Source organism: Podarcis gaigeae (assembly GCF_964106915.1).
Source record: "Podarcis gaigeae genome assembly, chromosome: 2".
Lineage (NCBI taxonomy): Eukaryota > Metazoa > Chordata > Lepidosauria > Squamata > Lacertidae > Podarcis > Podarcis gaigeae.
The window spans coordinates 49,308,866-49,328,725 of record NC_139679.1 but is presented as its reverse complement, the minus strand read 5'-3'; the positions used below and the strand labels follow the sequence as shown (position 1 = coordinate 49,328,725).

The 19,860-nt window shown below is 39.4% G+C and overlaps 1 protein-coding gene and 1 long non-coding RNA gene across 22 annotated transcripts in view; one reads left to right on the top strand and one right to left on the bottom strand.

Moving 5' to 3' along the window:
• Window positions 1-19,860, bottom strand: part of TENM2 (teneurin transmembrane protein 2) — a 712,099-nt gene that overhangs the window by 5,661 nt on the left and 686,578 nt on the right. For all 21 annotated transcript variants that reach the window (XM_083718520.1, XM_083718523.1, XM_083718504.1 and 18 more), the window contains 4 exons: window positions 18,957-19,132; window positions 15,236-15,471; window positions 3,498-3,794; window positions 697-2,311 (listed from right to left, as the gene is read on the bottom strand). In XM_083718520.1, the coding sequence (XP_083574646.1) occupies window positions 697-2,311; window positions 3,498-3,794; window positions 15,236-15,471; window positions 18,957-19,132 (2,324 nt within the window). The remainder of the gene's footprint in view (window positions 1-696; window positions 2,312-3,497; window positions 3,795-15,235; window positions 15,472-18,956; window positions 19,133-19,860) is intronic.
• On the top strand, window positions 7,206-8,555 carry LOC310835475. The gene is made up of 2 exons (XR_014559673.1): window positions 7,206-7,985; window positions 8,417-8,555. It is a non-coding gene; the product is annotated as an uncharacterized lncRNA (long non-coding RNA).

Here is a 19,860-nt window from a genome sequence, read left to right as displayed (position 1 = left end):
TTTTTCACTTCCAGGACATTATGAGCCAGATACTATATTTGTTGTTAGGAATGTGGCTTTACTTCTCAGTTCTAGCACTAGTTTATTTAATGGACCTTTGCATGCAACTTTTCTCAAGGCAATGGCTAAAAACTCACTGAATTAAATGGCTGCATGACTGCAGTGTTCCCATCTGTACAATGAAGGAAGCAGTGGCATTGCATCTGTAAATCAAGGTGAGGTCTGCTTGCAAACTGTCATTAGCACAGTGTCTTACAAAGAGATAAACATGAGGCTCTTGTACGGCATTCAGCATTTTAAATTGGCAAGCTTTCTTCATATGCATGAACTTCAGTGGTTTTGTTTGTTCTCCCAGTCAGCTTAGAAACTTTGGGGATCAAGGTCATAGTACTTAACTAAAAATATGCTGATTTGTTATCAGGTGGGGTGATATCGGCTAATTTCAGAGTACCTTAAGGCCACAGAACTGGATGAAGGACTTCATCCCAATTTGAAAAACATGAAGCCATGAGACCCTTTCTCTGTACTGCTGAGTCCCAAAGTTTAAAACTGAAAATAAACTTCCATTTTTTTCCAAGCAGAAGGATTCTGAAGTCTTATTTGATACTAAATTATTTACCCAAATACCAAACCTATCCTATACACGTTCCACAAATCTAACTTCCACAGATTCCTAAACCACAAATTATTTCTCACCTGTCACATAGTTCTTTAAATCCAGTTCATTGCTGAGAGGGTTGTTGCTCTTGAACATATACAAGTTGAATGGGGCAGGTTCCTTACCAATATTTTTCCACATTGTATAGTCGGGAGAGGTCCAACGTCCAGCCAAAACATCATAATCCCTCTGAGTAAAATGGACCAGTTTTGTTAAGGGATCATACAATCCTCCATGAAATCCAATTACTATCTGGAAGTCAGGATTAGAATCATAGTAGATTTCCCCATATGCCGTGTACTGTAGTTGCTTGATCATGAGGCCATTGATACTGAACACTGCCAGAGGTGTACCAGTGTTATCTGAGGCAACATAGTATTCTTCTCCACTGCTGCTTTCCATTGCAAACAGATGACCTTGCAGATCATAGTAAAGAGAGGTAATTTCTGAATTTGAATGATTATACACATGTGTTATTCTGGTTGGGTTGTGAAGATCAGCATAAAAGTATTGAAGGTGGTGTCCCAAGTTGGTCTTGTAAGAAGCCCGTCTTCCTACTCCATCATAACGGTACTGAATACTCCATCCATTAGCCTTATTGTAAGCTCTTGTTAAGAGCCCTTTGGAATTGTACTCAAATATGTCAGAACCTCTTTGACACAGAAAGCCATCTTCATCGATTTTATACTGCATATCACCTAGGCGTGTAATCCTATCTCTTAGATCATAACGCAGTGGCATCAATCGTACACTGTTTCCGGGATTCAATAGATGCAAGTTGCCATTTAGATCATAACTATAACGCCAGTTTGGTCTATCATTGACTGCCACACTTTGGAGTTGCCCATCTCCATCATAATCATAGGTGTATTTAGTTGTGTTGGCATAAGGCCCAAGCTTCAATTCTCTCTTAGTTACCCTCCCCATGCTGTCGTATTGCACTGTCATCCAATACATGAGCGATCGGAACATTTCATACTGAACTTCTTTAATGCGTCCATGTGTATCAAAGTGTTTGCTCAGTGTCATTACAGCTGTAGTGATTATTTGATTTATATCATAATAGATTACCCCAAATTTGCCGAAGTGTTCTACTTTGCCTGAGATTTCATCGTAACGATAAAGGTCAACTGGAAGAGGTATCTCACTTATTATAGGCTTGATGCTAGCAATTCGAAAACTATTATCATGATAGGTATAATCAAACCTCGCATTGACCATACCTTCCTCAGAGAATCTGTAAATCTGTTTGTCAACCAGAGGGCCAATTTTACGATAGCGGATTGTACAAGAAAAACCTCCACTCTGTAGGTTTACCATCTTGAGAACTCCAGTTGTTTCGTCGTATCCAAAAGTCACTGCTGTACTGTCATAAACTATTTCCGACAACTTGGATAATTTCCCATATTTGTAGAAAACCTGCCGACCAGTTCCTAAAAAAGATGTTTTCAAAATCCTTCCATCATCGCTGTAATCAAAAATTACGGAGGCATTACTCTCTGGAGGGTTATAAATATTGCGAATATAGCCGATAGATGTGTGAGTGGACATACTGTGACGAGCAATGCTTGGCATAGTGACAGCATGCAGTCGGTCTGAAGAATCATATTCAAAGATGTACTGCCGCTGACTCTGAAGTAGTAGTACCATAGACTATAAAAAAACCATAAAGAATATTAATTATATGTTGCACGGTCAAGAGCGTACCAAATAAAGTTTTAGAATTCCAATCCTGAAAACATTAATAAGCTTAAAGAAACACTGAAAATTACTTCTATGTATGTGACAGTTCCACCCACTGCCATTAATATATTTTTAATACATATGCCAAGTAGCTAGTAAAAAATGCAATTGTCAGATCTAAACTAAAATTGATAACCTAAACTGCATTTTGTCAAATTCTATTCATTTCATGCACTATATTTAAAGAGGGGGAAATGCAATTTTTAAAAAAGTCACCTCCTTTCTGGATCCTGACATTGTTACTTAAGATATAATAAGGGTAGGATTCAACTAATGAGGTTTCCGCAATGGGGCTTTGCCCCCTCCTCCAAACCAAAATTGGCTCAGGTGGGTGTGTGCCAGGTAAATCCCGAAACAGCACACAGAGGAAGGAGGGCAGATTGTTCTGTCTGGCAAGTTAAAATGCTTGCCTTGATGGAACAATTGCCTTAGCATGATGTTGAATTCCTCCCAATTAATTAACAAATGGTGGTGGCTTTATTCAGTGCCTAGACCCACTGAAATTCATGGACCAAATTTAGTTATGTCCATTAATTTCAAGGGGTATGTTCTGTCTAAAACTTAGTTGAATACCACCCAATAGTTTGGGTTACTTTTAAAATTAATGCATGATTTTAAAAAGCTCACCTAGAAAGGTAAACATGGCATAAACAACTAATCTTCCTAGAGGAGGTTAAGAGATAAACTATGTGTTGCTATTCCACCTGGTTTAGTCTGTGATATTAAGCTTACTGTTTTCTTACCAGAAACTGACATTTAGAAGACCTTTCATAACAAAGGTGCATGTATATGTAGTAGTCTTTCCTGCTTTATGGCAGGACCAAAATGCCAAAAGGTTATCAAAGAATTTCTACTAATTAATATATGTTACAATCCTAAACACACTTACCAAGGAGTAAGCCCCAATAGACATAAGGAGGTATACTTCTGAGTAAATGCTTATGACTCTGCTGTTAGAAACTCTTTGGCACACACTTTTAACTATTTGTACATCAATGTTTGCAATATATTAGGTGCATGTCTATGTTTAGATATTTCCCACAACAGATGGTATTCCATGTCTGTAATGCTGTTGCTCACGGCAAAAGTTACCTACTTTTTCCAGGTATGTGTAACTCCATACTTTTCCATCAGCAAACATGCGGGAAATAATCCTGCCTTGTTTATCAATATCTGTCCTTTCACTCATGGCACCACGCTGAAGTCCAGCCAGCCGCCCATTGGAGAAATAGGATACATTCACAGCAGCAAGCCCACTGCTGGGTAGCCAGAGAAAAGGGCGTCCCAGTTGATCATAAATAATACGCAGTGTAAACTTTCTGTGATCATCGTATATTTTCTCTGTACGAATGTTTCTGTCATAATCAATGGAAAGCAAGTTCCTTCCATGGACCTGTTTAAACAAAAGATAATTTTGTTTACTTCAGTAAATAATTTGTCGTTTAGAAATTCAGTGTAAGAACCATGTAGGAGGAGCATTCAGTAAGTTCAGTAGTAAATTTCAAACAGATTTACTTAGAACTTTTAGCTCTAAATGTTTTACATGACAATAAAATAATTGCATCTTTTTGCAATTGGATGTTGATCTTCTTCTCAAACTAGTTACTTTACTTGCAACAGTTCAATACACTGGTCTGGAATATTAAACACCCCCTCCATTGACCCTATAACCAAACAGGTTATCTTACGGTTTTTGTGTGAGGTAAAACTTTGATATTGGAGACTCAGGCAGAAGTTGAACAAATAAGAAAGATTTATTATACAGAACTAAGTTGGTAGAACAAAAGGTGCCAGGAAATAAAGTTATTTGAGGAAACTTATTAATACTAAATCTAGTGGATGTTAAGGCTTCTAAACAAGGTAGTTAACACACAGTGTTTTTAAACTCCAGTTGCTTGTTTTGAATTATTACTCTCTAAGTTAGATGTTACAGGTTTCTAGACTAGATGATAAATTAGCTTATTTCACTTCAGTTCCTTAACTAAGTTGTTGCAGTGTTACAGCTTAATACTTTGGTTTTTAAACAATGTGTACTTTCTGTCAATGTCCCAACCCAACAGTCACACTTCTGAGGTACTTCTAGTAGTATAACAGACCCAGGGGATCACTACACCCCTGTTAACTTGCTTGGGATTCTTCTCTATTTAGAAGATCACTCCCCTCCTGAATGAAGACGCAAGTAGACTGCATCCTCACAACTCTACTTCTCCTCACTCAAACTCGGCCTTCTAGTTAACCCGTCTGAATACTCTCACAAGACACTATTCAGTAATATCAGAAATATTAAAAAATGATGCCCAGAGGCATCGGGGTAAGTGAGCAGGAAAAAGACTACATATATTTCTTATCCAGCAATGATTTCTCTCCCACCCACCCTTACCTGGCTAGAAAAAGCAGCCCCAAAATTTAACCAGAACTGAACTTCAGAGGATGAAACTTTTGCAAGGCTATAAGATAGCCAGGCTCATAGCAGGAGCATACTTTCAGGCAAGCAGATCTGAAAATATTAGCATGAGCCCTAAGTGTTATAAGCAACTTTTACATTTAAGAGTGCTATCCATATAGGTCACGGAATAATAATTACAGTATTGTGATGTTCATAAATGATATGGGATTCTAGATAGTATAGGATAGGGGTGATCAGAAGGTAAGACTGGATGATTTGCAGTAAATCTACATTCAGCTGTTTAACAACAGCAACAACGACAACAGCAACAACAGAAGGCTTTCCCCACGAAATTTAGATTGCTAAAGTGAAGAAAACCAACCAGAAGTGGACTGAGCTTAGTTTGGGTTCTAGTACTGAAAACAAATTCGTAGGGGCAGAATGTGCTCAGAGGCACCCTGTGCTTTAATTCCATATCTTCTGCACCTGGTCCTGACTAATAGATATTGGGGGTTCTAGAAGAAAAAGTAGATCTGACATGCCTGAAATCTGGTATATGAGTATGAAAAGATGGTCAGGGAAAATGTGTTTGGGATTGAATATGAGACATACTATAGGATGACACATCTAATAGTAGCATTTCCCCTTTTCACCTCTCAAATTCTAACCACTTTCCCCAATGACATCTGTTACTTTACATTTATCATGCTTTTAATACAGGCCCCAGTCAGTCAGATGGAGAGCTTCTAAGAGAAATTCTCATTGCCTTGCTCAGCAAGGTGCTCTGTAGCACAAGTATTGGCTAAGCTATAAATTACATTTGACTGCTGCCCCAGGAAAGACAGTAACAGATTGAAAAAAGAGTGGACTATCGCATCTGCACAAGTGTAGTATAAGGTAGTATAAGGCCATGGGCATTCCTGTCCCTGCTGAACATGCATGCTGATGAGCTGCTGTGTTGCTTAATGACAAGCTAGGGAACTTGAAATCAGCCTGCAACACAGTCAACATTCATTAGCCTGAGCTAGTGCTTCTCACACTAATGTGGGTAAGATTCTATACAGAGACAGAAAACAAAAAGTCAGTTTCTGAAATGCTTCTGCTGACATTCCTGCAGCAAAAACATGCTCTCTGTGTGTAAATGAGTGGAACTAGTGTGGACTAGCATAATGACGTGTCCCCCTTAAATTTACTCACTGCCTTAAACTACTCACTTACAAAACTCTTCTTTATCAAGCAGAATTCCCCTTTCAGCTATCTTCTCCCAGCTACCTATGTATATAGATTTCTCCTGTCAATCACAAGCTCCTCCCCTCAGGTTACTGTGTCAAGGAAATTTGAAGATTTTAAACTTCCAGCAGCTATGGAGTTTACATTATATTGATATTTGAGCCTCTATTTGCTAGGTTTCTGCATTAACCATACACTCCCCAAAACAAGAGAGATATGTAACAGACAGGAAAGATATGTGTGCCCCTCTGATAAGCAATGGTCCATACAAGTAGCCCAATTCCTTCATACACTTAAATTTTGAAATCACAAATGAAGTAAACACATCTATATCCTCTTAAGAAATTCCTGACAACCAGGTCACTCCATATCCATGCACCCTCGTGAGAGAGCAAACATCGGTAAGAATTCAAAATGTTGGGACCAATTGACATGTTGTACTTGCCAGAGGGTGAAAGAGGAGAGCGCAAAATATGGTCTGAAGCTCAACATCAAAAAAACTAAGCATGGCCACTGGTCCCATCACCTTCTGGCCAATAGAAGGGGAAGAAATGGAGGCAGTGAGAGATTTTACTTTCTTGGGCTCCATGATCACAGCAGTCACAAAATTAAAAGACGCCTGCTCCTTGGGAGAAAGGCGATGGCAAACTTAGACAGTATCTTAAAAAGCAGAGACATCACCTTGCCAACAAAGGTCCGTATAGTTAAAGCCATGGTTATCCCAGTAGTGATGTACGGAAGTGAGAGCTGGACCATAAAGAAGGCTGATCGCCGAAGAATTGATGCTTTTGAATTATGGTGCTGGAGGAGACTCCTGAGAGTCCCATGGACTGCAAGAAGATCAAACCTATCCATTCTTAAAGAAATCAGCCCTGAGTGCTCACTAGAAGGGCAGATCCTGAAGCTGAGGCTCCAATACTTTGGCCACCTCATGAGACGAGAAGACTCCCTGGGAAAGACCCTGATGTTGGGAAAGATTGAGGGCACAAGGAGAAGGGGACGGCAGAGGACGAGATGGTTGGACAGTGTTCTCGAAGCTACCAACATGAGTTTGACCAAACTGCGGGAGGCAGTGGAAGACAGGCATGCCTGGTGTGCTCTGGTCCATGGGGTCACGAAGAGTCGGACACGACTAAACGACTAAACAACAACAACAACAACAACTTGCCACAGGAATGCTGCTGAGTTTTCAAATAAAAGATAATAACATTTTAGACTGAACGGCAGCAGGCCTGAATTTTAAAGCTTGACAAGGGGGTGGACTAGATGATATTTGGGATCACTTCCAACTCTACAATTCCACTGATTTCCTTCAAAACATTTTCTCACCATGCAGTGGGAAGTTTCAAGTGCAGTGCTTACCTTTCATCCTTTTGGAGGAAAGATCACTGGAGACTTCTGGCATTTCAGTAATGTTTGATTAATTTCCAAGTGGAGCACAGGTGGGACAAACAGGATAATGCTTCCCTACCAGGCAGCTAATCCACTGTATGCATCAGTTCCCTGGAGAAAGTTATCTGCAACCCAATATGCTTCCACAGCAAACTGATAGCCCTCAGCTTGCTGACTCTTGCTTCTGTCTCTATCTCATTCTGTGTTTCTTTGTTCCAAAACCACACACAAAAAAACCTGCACCTTTCCTATAACAGAAGCGGGTAACATCTTCCCCATTTAGAATATTCCAGAGAAATCTCCAACTATTTACCTGCCATTGGCTCCCAATGAATACTGTAATCTGTTTAACAAAAGACATGGCCCCAACCCTCTTTCAAAATAAATCTTTTTGTTTTCTGAGAAGCAACCTGGATTAATAAGAACAATGTAAACCATTCTCTTATTTGTTTTTCACAGTCCACAGTTAGGCAACACTTGGTTAGGACCAACCAAAATATTTATTCTGTGGATTTTGCATGCTTCAAGAAATTTAAGGTAGTCAGCTGATCTGGCACCAAATGTTATGGGCCTCAGGTAAGCCAGTTATTCCCATTTGTTTGAATCCTAAGCAGCAAATTGTGAGATCCAATACCTAATCCAATACACACCTCTTTCATGATAAAATGTCACAAATCCGGGCCAACCTTTCTGAGATCTCCAGAGCTCTTCATTAGGCAAGAAGGTGGACAAAGCAAGGTGGAATGGGATGGGGGGGGTTATGGTAAGAAAAGTACAAGAATTACGGTGGATGTTGCAGCTATAATGCCAGCTTTTAGTTTGCTTCCAAGATGGAGATTGCAGACTAAATAACCTGCCATTTCCCCCTGGAAAACTGCCTTCTGCCTAGTCATATAGTCGCCACATTCTTATTCCAGTGCAAAGTACCCTTTGAACCTTCCTTCCTTCCTTCCTTCCTTCCTTCCTTCCTTCCTTCCTTCCTTCCTTCCTTCCTTCCTTCCTTTCAGTACATGCTAGCACAAAGAAGCTTTAAGCCCGTTTGCTGATATTCCTCCAAGAATTCCCACAGTAAATGGATGTCCACATGAGGGTAATATACTTGCAATGTACAATAATTACTTGCTCTGATAAAAATCGTTTGATGGAGACTAGAATCATGTCATCTTTATTCTGTTCTCAAATAGTTCACTAATTTCTTATAAAAGGAGGTAACCTATAGATCAACTCTCAACTCTACCTGTTTACACCCAAACAAGTAATTCCTTCCCCAGTCTTACAGCAGAACTTTTAAATTGCACAAGTGCTGGAACATGGTGGGAGACGCCATGTCCTGGTCATATGGTTGGCAGAAGCAAATGAACCCTCTGGATGTGACTGGAACAATCTTTAAGGTAAGCAGCTTTCAGATTGGCACTCAAAGCAGAGCCCCCAACACAGCAAAGCATTTACAGCATCTTTCCATGTTGCAGCTGTAATCTTTGCATTGGGTCTTAGTCAATGGTAACTATGCCAAATGGATTCCATATTCCTCTTTTATAGGTCGCTGTCACTTTCTTCAGATTCATATTTTTGAAGGTCACACAATAAACACACAACATGTAAGAAGTTGGTGATTTGGGGTCTTTCAAAAGTGAGAACAAGGAATTGTAGTAACCTTAAATGTGTCATGTGCAAACAGTGAATGCTGTAATACGAAAGATAAATAACTGCATTCACTGGAGACGGACCAAAGAATCCAGGCCAACCCTGTAATCTAATAAAGCTTCTTAAGCAATTTAATTGTGAATGCACCATTAATAAAGTAGAAGTCTTTAAATTAGATATCTTTTGACAGCAGTGACTACTTAAGAAGTATTCATCGGTTCCTGAGAATCTGTTCTTCAGCTTATATTTTACAGTAGCTTTGATTAAGCAACATTTTCTCTTATCCAAATTTAAACAGCACATCAAACAATATGGAAATAGACCCCCAGCCTTTCTTGAGGACATGAAAGTTATTCTGAATTATTTTCACAGCAAGGGTGAGTTCAATTCCCACCCCAACCCACTCTGTAGGAATTCTGTTACAGAGAAAGCAATTTGAAAATTAATACAACTCTATATTTGTAAGAAAATGATTTTTAATTATCATTCATTTTCTGCATTCTGATTTTTTCCACTTAATGAAGTAGGTCTCTCTTTACCATGGTTTTCATTTCCTCAGTGGATAAGTCGTAAAAATCACTATTCATGCAGGATTTCCCAGAAAAGGTTTTGATACTGCCAAGTAGGCTGTCTCCAAAGAAACGAGTAGCTTTTTTATTTTTAAATGAATCTTCGTTTAAGCAACAACAAGAAGTCAAAATTCTTACCCTGCATTTCAGGGGTCCCCAAAAAGAAACCTACATCTGCCTACATCTCGTGTGTGTGTGTGTGTGTGTGTGTGTGTGTGTGTGTGTGTAATCTTAGGTGGAGAAAGAGGGTGCCCACTAATAGTCATCTTCAAAACAGCACTCTCCCAACTTGTGATTCCTAGCAACTAGTACTCAGAGGCATACTGAGGCAGAACACAGCCTCCGTGGCTAGTAGCCATTGGTAGCTTTATCCTCCAAGAATACTGTATTTTTCCGTATAGGTTTTTTCCCATAAAAAATAATGTCAAAAATTTGGGGGCGTCTTATACATGGATACATCTCTCCCCATTTTCTTAAATAGTTCTCAAAAATAGGGGGTTTCTTATACATAGGGGCGTCTTATACACGGGAAAATATGGTATGTCTTAACCTCCTTTAATGCCATCCAAGTTGGTGGCTATCACTCTGTCATGTGGGAGTGAATTCCATAGTTTAACTATGTGTTGCATGAGGAATACTTCAGTCCTCAGTCTTTCAACATCTATTGGATGACCCCAAGTTCTATTATTATGAGAGAGAGAGAAACTTCTCCCAGTCTATTCTTTTTTCTCATTATGACCAGTTTTACACACCTTTATAATGTTGCCCCTTACTTGCCTTTTCTCTGAGCTGAAAAGCCTCAGATGTGACCTTTCTTTCTACAGGAATTGCTCCAGGCCCTTGATAATTTTGGTTGCCATTTTCTGAACCTTTCCCATCTCTACTGTATTCTTTTTGAGGTGCCACAATCAGGCTCTGGCTTTTTTGCGCATTCTCTGAGGCAGAGAGAGTACCTGGCTGATTTAGGAGACATGGTGAACGTAATACATTTTGCACTTTTACTGCCTGCTTGCTTTTATAATCTCACCCTCATCCTACAACCAGACCCTGGGAAGTAGGTGTTGCAGAACTGAGTTTATTATATGCCATCATTCTGATACAGAGTGTTTTGTTACAGTACTAGCTTCCAAAAGCAAGTGCTCAAATTAATGGCTTAATGTTGCCCCGTATTTTGAATCCAGGTGGTCTGGATCACAAAGTTCTACTTAGCTATACTCTGGGACATCGTGGTTAGGCAACCACCACTTCAGTTCACCATCTGGAAGTGTGGAGGGAAACTAGATGATTATTATGAGAATGACTAATCTCTGATGCACCATTCTAATAATGGAATATGTATGGATGTGTCTATGTGCAAGCAAACAAGCTTCATAAACATTACTCAGGAACATAGAGCACCTGCTCCAAAACATCATTTTCTACTGGCAGAGTAAGAAGCACCACAGAGTATAATTGCTGTGTCATATTAATTATATGGAAACCCAAACAAAATGACTAATTCCCACATTCCCACTCTCTCTGGGAACAAGAATAACATTATTATCAACGGCATGACTTTAAATTATCTAGTAAACTATTTTGCCTTTCTTCTGCCACCTACCCACACACCTGTTCTTCCATGCTTGTGTAAGTCAAAAGAGGCAATTCCTACGACTGCTTACTGACTCTTCCAGAAAACATTTCTCACTTGAAATTAAGTTGTATGCAAAAGAGATCAGTCTTCATGAGGACTCACATAAAACAGACTAGCATTCAATTTCTGGCTGATAACTTATTTTGTCAGTAGGTGCTAATACTTGTCTACACAACAAAATTATAGCACACCTCTCGTTCTGCAAGCTTAATCATGGTTTTCACCTGATTGATTAAAAGTAGAACTTTATGCAGCACAGGCAGAAAGGGGCAGAAACAACTTCTCTAGTCATTGCAAAGAGCATGCTTAGCAGAGGTCTTTTATATAGGCGTGCTAATGGTTCAGCATGATTTCCAGCCCCATCCCCCTAGTTTTAGACTTGGAAAGCCATTGGATGTTTCATTTTCCCAGGAGTCTTCCTTGTGGCACTATCATAGCCAGTGTCTTTTCACACGGTTGGCAGTCATAGGCAAAAAGAAATAAATAAAAGTTGCATCAGACCAGGATCCACGTTGTCCATATTTCTATTTCCAACAGGAGTTCAGTCCTCCTCTGTAGCATGGGTGGGGAAATGTACAGACTGAGGGCCAAATCACGTTGGTGGAAACTTATTGAGTGCCACATTCCAGCGGATTTCTGCAAACTTAACTCTATGCATTCTGAGTAAATGCATGCAAGAGCCCTAACTGGATGTGATGCTAAAAAATCTGTTAAAACCTCACTTTCAAAAGTCAAAAATATATTTGGGAACTGAAACCAATTAACAAGTTTCTGTCAAGGTGCTACCATTACCTGACTTTCTCAAGTTCACCTCCAACCTCATTAGTAATGCTCTGGGCACTCTTCCAAACCATCAACAGCAAAGGAAAGGAAAGGGGGAAAACAACCCCTCCTTAAACACAGAACACAATCAAATGTGTTCGCTTGCTTCTGTGTAAAGTATTCTCCATTCCTGATGCTTGAGAAAACAAGACCAAAATATACATCATCTCATAGTTCCCCTGAGCTTATACATACAGCTTGCTTTTTGAGTCAGTGCTCCATGCAGGACATGTGCAGACACCCTTTCCTTCACTATCAATAATTCCTTTCTCTCACTGTCGAGGAAACCAAAACAGATTCTGAATGTTGAAATTTAAGGGGGAAAGCTTCTGAATTGGGTGTTGTTTCCAAGCAAGATTAAGAATTCCTTCTTAGTTGTACAATTCAAATACAGGTGGCGACCATTTTAGGTGCGTCCAATTGAAGCGTGATCACTCATGAGCGGGTCCTTTTGGACACAGAAGAGGGTATAATGGGGCATAACAAGGGGAACATACTTATGCTCTGTCAATACTTTCAGGGGCCAGGAACAGAACCTCTGCATGAAATGATTGTCTCCTGTATTGTCCATTTCCCCAAAACAATTATTTGACACCCCCCCACACACACATTGGGCATATCAGTCCATTAAGTAGCTGGCAGAAATTTTAAAAACCTTAGAAGTAAGTCCCACTAGGCTCCATCAAAAGGTGTTTAGCACTGTAGACCAAGACTCTAATCCTATGCACTCTTACCTTGGAGTAAGCTCTGCTGATACAAGGCTTACTTGTCAGTAGACATGCATAGGGTTGTGCTGTTACTGCTGGCTCAAAATCTGCTATTTTCAGCCAAATCACAGTTGCAAATCACAGACATATTGAGGCATCGCCATTAATCACAAGCCTTCACCATTTGTCTCCATCTGGAGGCCAGCACTTCACCAAGGTGTCGTCTGTGACTGACCTGAGTGTTGTATTTTATGCCTCCTGTCTGCTCCTTTGCTATTTTCTAGTGCAGCTTTTTAATTTCATTCACTATGCACTTTGAAAAAATGCTGAATTAAAATAAATGAGATGCAAATACATTCAACGCTTTCCCTCTTGTTTTCAAATTGCACTTTCAGTCCACTCAACCTGTTATAATCTCATAGTGATTTTCATTTAAAAGAGCTAAATGGATATGTGATTACTGTTACAGGAACTAACACAAGACAATTAAATGCTGAGGTGTTGATAGATAAAGCTATGTTTTGATTTGCATATACATGGTGCAAAAAATAAAAATAAAAATCTAACTCTGGCAAGAATTCAGCTCCAATACTTGTACATCTAACTTCTGCTAATTACTGCAAGTATTTCTATTAAGGCTTTATTACTCAGAGCCAGGACTATATCCATTTATTTTAGGGTCTTATTATTTGAGAGCCTCCTCAAACTGCAGAGTTGATTTCATGCAAAGAGTATAACACAACCTCTGCAAATATTTGAAGTTGGGTTGTGGTGTTTGGGTGTGGAACATTCATTGTCTTCACTCCCTGATCAAAGAACTGTACCATGAAAATAAATAAAAACATCATATATATACATATATATATTTAAAAAGAAGAATCTACAATGGTAAATATGGAATGATGTGACTACAAAAAGTTTCAAAAGATAACTGCCGAATGTGACTGTGTTCTGCAGGATTTCAGACTCTGAGCTATGCAAATGAAATAGCCCAGAATTCCTCAACCTTTTTGTGCCCCCCACCCTGAAATGTTTGGTGGAAAGCATACACAGCTGAAGTAGCATATATGGTTCTCTATCTTCCCAAAAATACAGCAGATCATACCAACAGCCCAGTCACAATAGGATAGGGAATAACATTGCCTAGGGTCCTTTTCTGTTGTAGTGCCCTGTCTTTGGAACTTACTGCCTTGCCTGACACTATCTGTGTTATCTTTTTAGTGTCAGGAATGCTTATTTATTCAAGTAGGCTTTTATGAATGTTTAGTTTATCTGGCTTTTTAAATGCTCTTCTACTGTGATCTTCTTTTGTTGTAAAAGGTAAAGGTAAAGGGAACCCTGACCATTAGGTCCAGTCATGAGCGCCCCTGGGGTTGCAGCGCTCATCTCGCTTTATTGGCTGAGGGAGCCGGCATACAGCTTCCGGGTCATGTGGCCAGCATGACTAAGCCGCTTCTGGCGAACCAGAGCAGTGCACGGAAACGCCGTTTACCTTCCCGCCAGAGTGGTACCTATTTATCTACTTGCACTTGACGTGGTTTCGAACTGCTAGGTTGGCAGGAACAGGGACCGAGCAACGGGAGCTCACCCCATCGCGGGGATTCGAACTGCCGACCTTCTGATCGGCAAGTCCTAGGCTCTGTGGTTTAACCCACAGCGCCACCCGCGTCCCACCCACCACTCGCATCTTTTGTTGTACTGGATTATTAGTCAATGAGGACCCATCTGCGCTATACATTTAAATCAGTATCATACCACTTAAAATAGTCATGCCCCCCTCCGCAAGAATAATGGGAAGTGTTGTTTGCAAAGGGTGCTGAGAGTTGTAAAAAACCCTATTCCCCTCATATGGCTACAATTCCCAGAGTTCTCTGGAAAGAGGGGAATAGGGATCTCCTAACAACTTTCAGCACCTTTAGCGAACTACAGTACCCAGGAACCGTTGGGTGAAGCCTTGACTGTTTGAAACTAGTATCATGCCACTTTAATCTATAGTTCAGATAGTTCCTAGGGCTGTATCATTTCAAATTGTTGTAAGGAGATATGGAATGGTGTACACCTGAAAAACAATGCTTGACCGGTTATCCTTAGAGTGCATTTTACCACACTGAGGAGCAAACCATATGACAACTGCAGGCACCATTCATCAAAGCCAGGTGTGCCCCAGTTAACATTATGGTCAGGAGCTACAATTTAAATTGTCCCTTCTTCCCCTCTTTAGTCCCTTCTTTTTGGGGCTTTATCCCAGTCAGGCTCACTTCTAATACTGTAGCTCAGATTGGGGTGGGGTTGATTGAAGCTTATGTGTACATATAGTTAATTTAGTTCAGATAACCCAGGCATATATCACTTTCACATTTTATATGAAATAAATGATACAGCATATAGGAATTGATAATAGTCCCCATTTCTGAAGCAACTTGTTTTATTGTAGGACTGGGTTGAACTTACCCTGAGCTTTCTTCCAAACACAGTAACTTTTCCTTTAATTTGTTCCTTTCTGAGGCGCCACTCTATGGAATTTAAGCCATTCTCCATTGGCAAGGAAATATTGCATCGTCCTATGGTTGGGGTCACAGTACCGGCTAGCACATGTGGTTCGCTGTGGAAGCTAATACTCATTCCATTGGCATACATCACCCGTAAGGTGCCATTATTGCAGAGCTGATAGCTGTTCCTCACTTGATCTGAAGCAATAACAGGGGTGGGGGGAAACTTAGCAGCATTAGTCATAAAGAAAACATATTACCTAATTTTCTAGGCTTTCATGGTGCACCTGCAAATCTAAAATGATGTTTCTCAGCAACTGTTGTGTGGTGAGGAAGTGGGTACGGTATTTGAGATGTTAGTGGTTTATGTGAAGAACAACATTATTAAAAAATTGAAGCCAGCAGAGGTGTTTCAGTTTATTAGGATTTTGTTTCCCACTTGCTTCTTAATTGTAAATCAAAATGTATATTGATATTTTTATAGCAAATATCATTGATATCTGTGGCTACATGTATAATCTGAGGAAAAATTATTTTAATTGAAGTGTTGGGTCAGCAAGAAATCAATTCAAGTTGGAAATGAAAAAAGAGATGGCTGGAGCCTTTTCTTAGAAATAAGCAGGTTTTCCTTTTAAACTGGTTTAAGAGCTCCATTAGTGTGTGTGTGTATATATATATATATATGTGTGTGTGTGTGTGTGTGTGTGTGTGTGTGTATGGCGCAATGTTATAGATTAGGTTTTGGTCCTTAAGGCATGATGCTCACTCAGAATGAGCTGCCAGACATAATCTTTTGTGAGAGTGTCACTCTTCATTCTGTCTTGAATAAATAGTACTAGCCAAACAGACACCTGGCTTTTTACTGACTGACAGAAGTTACAGAAATAAAACCAAGTTTATGACTTGGTTATACTCTCGAGTGGCTGTTGCAACCAGACCTATTCTTTAGAATAATAAAAAAGAGTTTCTTCAGCAAAGCAATGCTGTGACCAGCTGCTATCCAAGAACCTCTATCCTTCTGTCAGAAAGAAAAGATCTACATAATTAATCATCTAGTAGCACAGAAATAAAGGCATTGCAACACAGACAAATAGTTCATAAATGTTGGCATTTATGTGTCAGAAGGCTATTGTTGTGTGACAATGTTTGTTTTCAGTGACATTATTTCTCAATTTAAAAAAAAAATCAACAAAATTCATTTCACTGCAGTTTTGGTAACAGTGTCATAGCATATGAAATATGGAATTGCTTTTGTAAGGCTCCCATTAACTCCCTTACAAATCCCTGCTGCAGTGGCTATGCTGTAAATTTGTCTTCTGAAGCTGAGGAAATCTAAGCCTCCCTTAACAGAATAAACAAGACTGTTAGTTCTCTTGGCAACTCTCTCCTGACCTCAGACTAGAGGTAAATGGGTCACAGGAAAACAGGTGAGTGAATAAAAATACTTTAAACTGACCCACGGGAGAGATACCATGGGGAGAAACACCAGCTTGCTTATCTGTACTTGATTTTTTTTTAAAAAAATTATAATTTTCACTTATATACATTACAATCATTTAACCATAATTTTAACATTTTCAATTTCAACTCCCTTCTCCCTCTTTCTTCGGTTCCTTACATTTATTTTCGTCCTTTCCTGCATACTCCAAATTGCCTTAACTTATTCTTTTAATCGTCTATTCTCTCATGTTTACAGTTTGTTTGTTAATACTCAATAAACCCCTTCCATTGCTTTTTGAAAAATTTGTTGTTCTTGATTTCTTAATTCTTCCAGTAAGTCTCGCCATTTCTGCATACTCTATTAGTTTCTATATCCAATCTTCTTTCATTGGGACCTCTTCATCATTCCACTTTTGGGCTGTACTTGATTTTTGTGTGCATGGTAATGCACTCACGCATCTGTTCGCTGCATCTGTGCAGAGCATGCCCTGGAAACTTTCAAGAGTAGAAGTTCAGGATAAGACACTCATGCCTTTTCCCTCAAGGTACAATGATTTAATTGCTGCACCTGCCTCAAGGGGGGAAATAATGTCCTTTGCCTCATGACTGAGACACGAAAAATGTCCCAGTTGAGAATGAGGCATCTTTAGCGGGAAAGGGTATGTGAGCTGTGATCATCTAAGGTAACATCAATTAGTGACTGGTATTCATTAATACCAGGCAAAAAACAGCAACACCCTGCTTAGAAAGCTCTAATGAATTATACATCAGACCTTGCTCATACACCCAAGGTGTAAAGCTTTATGAACATCATTACATTGGGTCACACAGGTAAACATGGCTTTTTTTGGAAGAAACGTAAATTCTATCAACTGGGCAGGATGAAGCCCTCTAAACATGTGGCAATTGAAAGGTGCTTTCCATGTCAGGAAAACATGCAGAAGAACCAAATCTTGACTGAGATGGAATTGGCTATAACTTTAGGCAAACAAATACCATTATCAAAGTATAAAAACACTTTATCTTGATGGTTGCAAAGATATGGTAAGTCACAGAATAAGTCACATGCTAGCTGATGTAACAGCTGCCCAAAGGGCAATTTTAAATTATAACAAATAAGTGTCATGTGCCCATGGGTGAGCCAACAACCCAAGTACAAGGGAGGTGGAAGCAAGTGAACTCAAAGGCCATAATATCAGATGTCCACAAAATTCACCTCCAGAGAAAAGCACAGAAATATGATGACCAATCAGTTCCTGCAACCTTGTTTAGCAAATTCCTTCCCCTGAGGGCAGGATTTATTTCCTAAACAGATGAGGCAGCCATCACAGCTGTTGGAGATCTGTATCTTAGTTCCATCACTGTGAATACTTGGGAAACAAGACCCACTGCCCCATAGGTGCACAGAGCAAAGGAAGAAGCAACCTGATTAAAATAAACAACCACAAACCATGAAAAAACCATCTAATTAATGTAAATCGAGTAAGTAAAAGTTTCCTAACAAACCACAAAAAGACAGGGACTTAACAAAGCTCACTGAAGAGAATCTCCACTAGGAAGGTTTCTTCAATGTGACTGTTGTATCAGTCAAAAGAAAACTGAAGGAAAGAGTTTTCCTCCTCCTTGAGGCATGTACAATAGGTAAGGTATTTTTGCTTGAAGAGAGGGACCATGTGCACTAGTTCACAGGTTTCAGCTTTAGAAAGCTCCTGAGATAAGCTCTACACAGGTACCTAACACACATGTATGTCTGCACAGGGAGCATGAAGAAGAATAAATGGCTTTCAAAATAAAAGCATGGTTGTCACCTGGATCCCCAGCATGGATAATCAATGCAAGATACGTATTGCATTGAGTGAGAAGTTGCAGATCTGGGTTAGTCCTGGCCTAAGAAGCACAAATGTGTTGAGGTCTGGAAGGAGCTCATCTTGGGTGGCTCTTCTATCACCCTTGAGAAACGTTTTTAATGTATGGATATAGCTCCTTCTCAAACTTGTCATTAGATCTTATATGGGAAGCATTAAAAAAATGCTGAACAATCTGATTTCCTTTTCTGAACTGGAATGATCCACAGGACATGAAATTATTTTTCTGTGAACAAATGCATTTGCATAGCAACAGAACATATAATATCTATGCTTCCTTCCAGTCCTATGGAAAGGGTGGTAGTGAAGTAGACATTCGTTAATTAAGAAGTGATTATTGTTATTGGATAATGATTCTTTTGAGAAGCATTTCTATACCTTGAACAACTGTATAGGATGCCTCCACAGAGGAGAGATTGGTAATTACAGTGACATCATCGTCCCGGTTGGAGTTTTCAATATCAATAGTAATGGACTTTTCCATTTCACGATGAAGGCTGGTTACTACACCAGTAGGGCGAGTCACATTGGTTAGGCGTCCTTCGTGGTCATAACTAAAAGATGCAAGAAAGAAATCCCACATATTTAACTTTTCAAAAATGAACGGAGCCAATATATACATGTACTTTCTGAAGTTAAAAAATATGAAACAGATGTGAAAGTCTAGAGAATGGAAATGAAAATATCACAGGAGCAAATTATTACAGCAAAGATGAATGGTGTACAATATTTTTTCAGTATCAAAACCAAGGATGCACCAGCATTTTAGAGAAACAATTAACTGTTAGATTCATGTGCCAAGGCAAATAGAACCCTAGGACCAGAAAGAAGTATGCTGCATCTAGCAAACCTTTGGGGATGCCTTTTCCCCTATGAATCTTCCTGGAGAATGGTTATTTGGATACTCAGTTTTAATTCCTGATATATTTACAGAGTGCAAGAACATCTTCTCTTTGCCTCTGCTTACTGAGCAACCATTCTTTCCATTTTCCCCTCATAAGATAAATTAAAAACATATTGCAGAGAATTTCATTCTTCAAAGTGTGCAGTGACATTATCTGCCTGGAAATGTCTGTGAGAGGGACAGCAGAAATTTCAGCTGGGAGAAGGAAGAATAAGCAAAGTCCAAATGTCACTCTTGGAAACGTTAAAATCTAAATTGCAAAAAAAGCAATAAATTTTAAAAGCTTTAAATGTAAATAATTTAACATACAAAAATAGTAACATTTTTACCTACATTTCAGAAGAGTCAGCACACAGGTGCATATCAGGGCATTGTATC